Source organism: Nicotiana tabacum, unplaced genomic scaffold, assembly GCF_000715075.1.
Source record: "Nicotiana tabacum cultivar K326 unplaced genomic scaffold, ASM71507v2 Un00118, whole genome shotgun sequence".
NCBI lineage: Eukaryota > Viridiplantae > Streptophyta > Magnoliopsida > Solanales > Solanaceae > Nicotiana > Nicotiana tabacum.
Window position 1 is genome coordinate 181,993 of NW_027438356.1, and position 3,880 is coordinate 185,872.

Genomic DNA, 3,880 nt, shown 5'->3' on the forward strand with positions numbered 1-3,880 from the left:
TTTTTCACTTACGACGCTTTAGTCCGAAGTGCAACCAAATATTTTGCATGCACTTACAATAATTGCATTTAAGATGTATTTAATACGTTTTAGTTTGAATTGCAGCCAATATTTTGCATGCAGCAAAAACCTGTTCTTTGAATTTTCACAATCCAACACGGTATAACGCCTAAAATTACTTCAAACAAGCTCAAATTTGAATCATAAATATCATAAAGAAAAAACTTGAATCATAAATTTACTAAATCAACAACAAATCTAACAAATACATCTTGTAACTAAGAAGAAGAAGAAGAAGAAGAAGACCTCTTTACAATGAGGGAGGATGTTACTATAGCAATCGATTAATCCATGGTGAGTTGCGTTATAATAGATGCTCAATGTTAGAGAAACATCAACAATTATTAATAATTTTGACGGCTAAACAAAAGTCAGTTTATGAGAAAATTATAGTAGCGGCGGATGAGGCGAAAGGTGGATTGTTCTTTTTATATGGTTATGGAGGATCTGGCAAGACATTTATTTGGAAGATTCTATCTTCAAGTATACGATCTCGAGGAGATATTGTGTTAATTGTTGCATCAAGTGGGATTGCATCTCTTTTGTTACCGGGAGGTCGAATAGTGCATTCGACATTGGCAATTCCTCTTAATTCAACTGAAGATTCAATATGCAATATAAAGCAAGGTAGTCCTCTAGGAAAATTGATCGTCAAGGCAACGTTGATTATTTGGGATGAGGCACCGATGATTCATAGATACTGTTTCGAAGATCTTGATCAAACGCTTAGAGATATTCTTAGATTTAAAGACGCATCCAGTCTAGATCGACCATTTGAAGGTAAAACCATTATTCTTGGTGGTGACTTCAGACAAAATTTTCCAGTCATTACAAAAGGTACTCAGCAAGATATTGTTAATGCTACTCTAAACTCTTTATATTTATGGCTCCACTATGAAATCTTAAAACTAACAAGGAATGTGAGATTTCACGGAAATCAGTTAGGGATACATTTAGATGAGTTAAAAAAAATTTCAGATTGGATTTTAGCAATTGGTAACAGAAGAATTGGAGGTTCTGTTGATGGCATTGAAAAGGTCTGAATCCTCGATGATCTTCTCATACATAATTATGATGATCCAATATTTGCAATTGTAGAAAGTACTTATCCTAATTTCTTTAACCATTCCAATGACATAGATTACCTCCACCAAAGAGCAATTCTTGCTCCGACTCTTGACATAGTGGAATCTATCAATGAATATATGGTTTCACTCAATCATAATCCTGAGAAAACATATTTGAGTTCTTATAAGATTTGTATGTCTAATCATGGTTTTACAGCTTTGGACCACGTACATACACCAGAATTCCTAAACAGTATTAAATGTTCTGGAGTTCCAAATCACTCTATTACTCTAAAGGTTGGTTTTTCTGAGATGTTACTAAGAAATATAGATCAGTCATAAGGATTATGTAATGGTACAAGGTTGATCATCACAAGACTTGAAAATTGGGTTATTGAAGCCAAGGTTTCATCAGGTAATATGGCTGGAGAAAAAGTATTTATTCCAAGAACGACATTGACTCCATCTGATGCGAGAATACCTTTTAAGTTTCAGGGATGACAATTTCCAATTGTGGTATCTTTTTCCATGACAATTAATAAGAGTCAAGGCCAGTCATTGTCTCATGTTGGGTTATTTTTGAAGAAATCATTGTTTACACATGGACATTTGTATGTTGCTCTTTCACGGGTGACAAGTAGAAAATGGTTAAAGAATTTAGTTTATGATGATGATGGACAAATAACAAATGAAGCTAGAAATATAGTGTACAAAGAAGTTTTTCGTAATTTAATTTAATACGTTATTAAATGATTTATCATTTAATTATTTTGTATTATTATTGTCTTCTGATCCTTTGGTCTTATGTATCATTTTTTTAGTTAATATTTTAATTTGGTATAACAATGTTAGGTGGCAGTTCACCAGAGGTGACATTTTAACGTTTCTTCCAGCGCCTCACACCTATAATCTTGAAGCCAATAAAGTATTTCTCTGTTTTCTTTATATATGATTTACTGTCTATCATTATTGATGTAATAATCCGTCCAGCCGTTTTGAAAGTTGTACCCCCATTCCCCCATTTACTGTTCATTCCCTACTTAATTGTTGTTATGTGACTTGCCGGGGTAGTTGGTTCGGGTCCGGGAAAGTTTCTGAATGAATTGAGACACTTAGTCTCAAGATTTTAAGCTTATGTTAAAAATATTGACTGGATGTTAACTATGTGGAAAATGAATTGGATGATTTTGGACTTAGGAGTGTATCCGGATTATGATTTGGAGGTCCATAGTTGAATTAGACTTGAAATAACGAAAGTTAAAAATTTGGAAGTTGACCAAGAGTGGACTTTGTGGTTACCGAGTCAGAATGGTGTTCCGAGAGTTGGATTAGGTTCGTGGTTTTAATTGTGACTTGTGTGCAAAATTTGACATCAATCGGATGTGATTTAATAGGTTTCTGCATCGTTTATAGAAGATGGAATTCCTTAGTTTCAATAGGCATGAATTGGGGTGCGGTTTGTATTTTTGGATATTGTTTGATGTGATTTGAGGGCTCGACTAAGTTCGTATCGTGTTTTAGGATTTGTTAGTATAATTGGTTGAGGTCTCGGGGGCCTCGCGTGGAGTTCGGATGATTAACGGATCGAATTTGGATTTTGAAAGATTGCTGAAGCCGGGAGTCTTCTGGTGCAAACCCACCTACGGATCATTGTTCGAAGGTGTGAGTAAAGGAGTGCAGTACCGGCCATGGGTGGATTGTGCAGTGGTCGTAGGTGCAGAAGAAGTTCTGCATATGTGGATGCGGATGTGCATCAGCACGAGGTTGACAGCAGAAGCGGATTTGGCTTGTCAGCACAGGCGTCGTAGATGCAGTCCCGTAAGTGCGAGGCTGGGACCATGGTGAGATGGGTCGCCAGTTAAGTGGGTTCCACAGGAACGTGATTTTTTCCACAAAAGCAGATGCGCAGGTGCGAGCCCAGACTCCGCAGGTGTGAAAATGCCTGGGCAGTGTTTAAATTCGAGGGTTTCTGAGATTTTCTTCATTTTAAGCATTTTAAGCTGGGGATTAGGCGATGTTTGAGAGGATGTTCGATAGGTTGCTTGAGGTAAGTCACTTGTGGTTAAATTTATTCAATAATTTTGTTTCCCCATTGAATTCCCCACCTAAATTGTGTGGTTTTGAGCTGCAATTTTGAGAGTTAGGGCTAGGGATTTGGAGAGTTTAAATTGGGGGTTTAGGTCTCGATTTGGTGTTGGATTTTGGTAAATTTGGTATGGTTGGACTCGTGATTTTGTGACTTTTATTAGATTCTGAGACGTGGGCCCGGGGACCAACTTTTGAATTGACTTATTTTTTATTTTTAATTAATAACTTAGTATTTTCTTGTAGAATTGATCCCTTTAACTTGTGTTGATTGTGTCAAACTGGTTTTGGCTAGATTCGAGGCATTTAGAGGCTGATTCGCAAGGCGACAGCGTGTTGGACTAGGGATTTACACGGCTTGAGGTAAGAAATAGTTCTAAACTTAGGTCTGAGGGTATGAAACCCCGAATTACGTGTCATGTGATTGGTGTTAAGGTGACGCACATGATAGGTGATGGGTGTATGGGTGTGCACCATAGTAATCGTGGCTTGGCCAATTCCACGGAACTGTATAGTTGAATAATCTATTCTTATCTGTATATTCCCCATGTGTTATAGAAATTGAACTGCAAATCGTGTTAGAAATCATGTTTAGGCTATGTGTTGGCACTGTAGGGACCTACAGAGGTCGTCTGCTAAATTGCCATGTTGTACTCAGTCACAGTTTT

At 37.0% G+C, this 3,880-nt stretch overlaps 1 protein-coding gene across 1 annotated transcript; it reads left to right on the forward strand.

Annotated features, from left to right (window-relative positions):
• Positions 1 to 380: 380 nt before the first annotated feature.
• On the forward strand, positions 381 to 1,103 carry LOC142178971 (uncharacterized). The gene has a single exon (XM_075248791.1). The coding sequence runs from the start codon at positions 381 to 383 to the stop codon at positions 1,101 to 1,103; it is 723 nt and encodes a 240-aa protein (XP_075104892.1).
• The last annotated feature ends 2,777 nt before the right edge of the window (positions 1,104 to 3,880 follow it).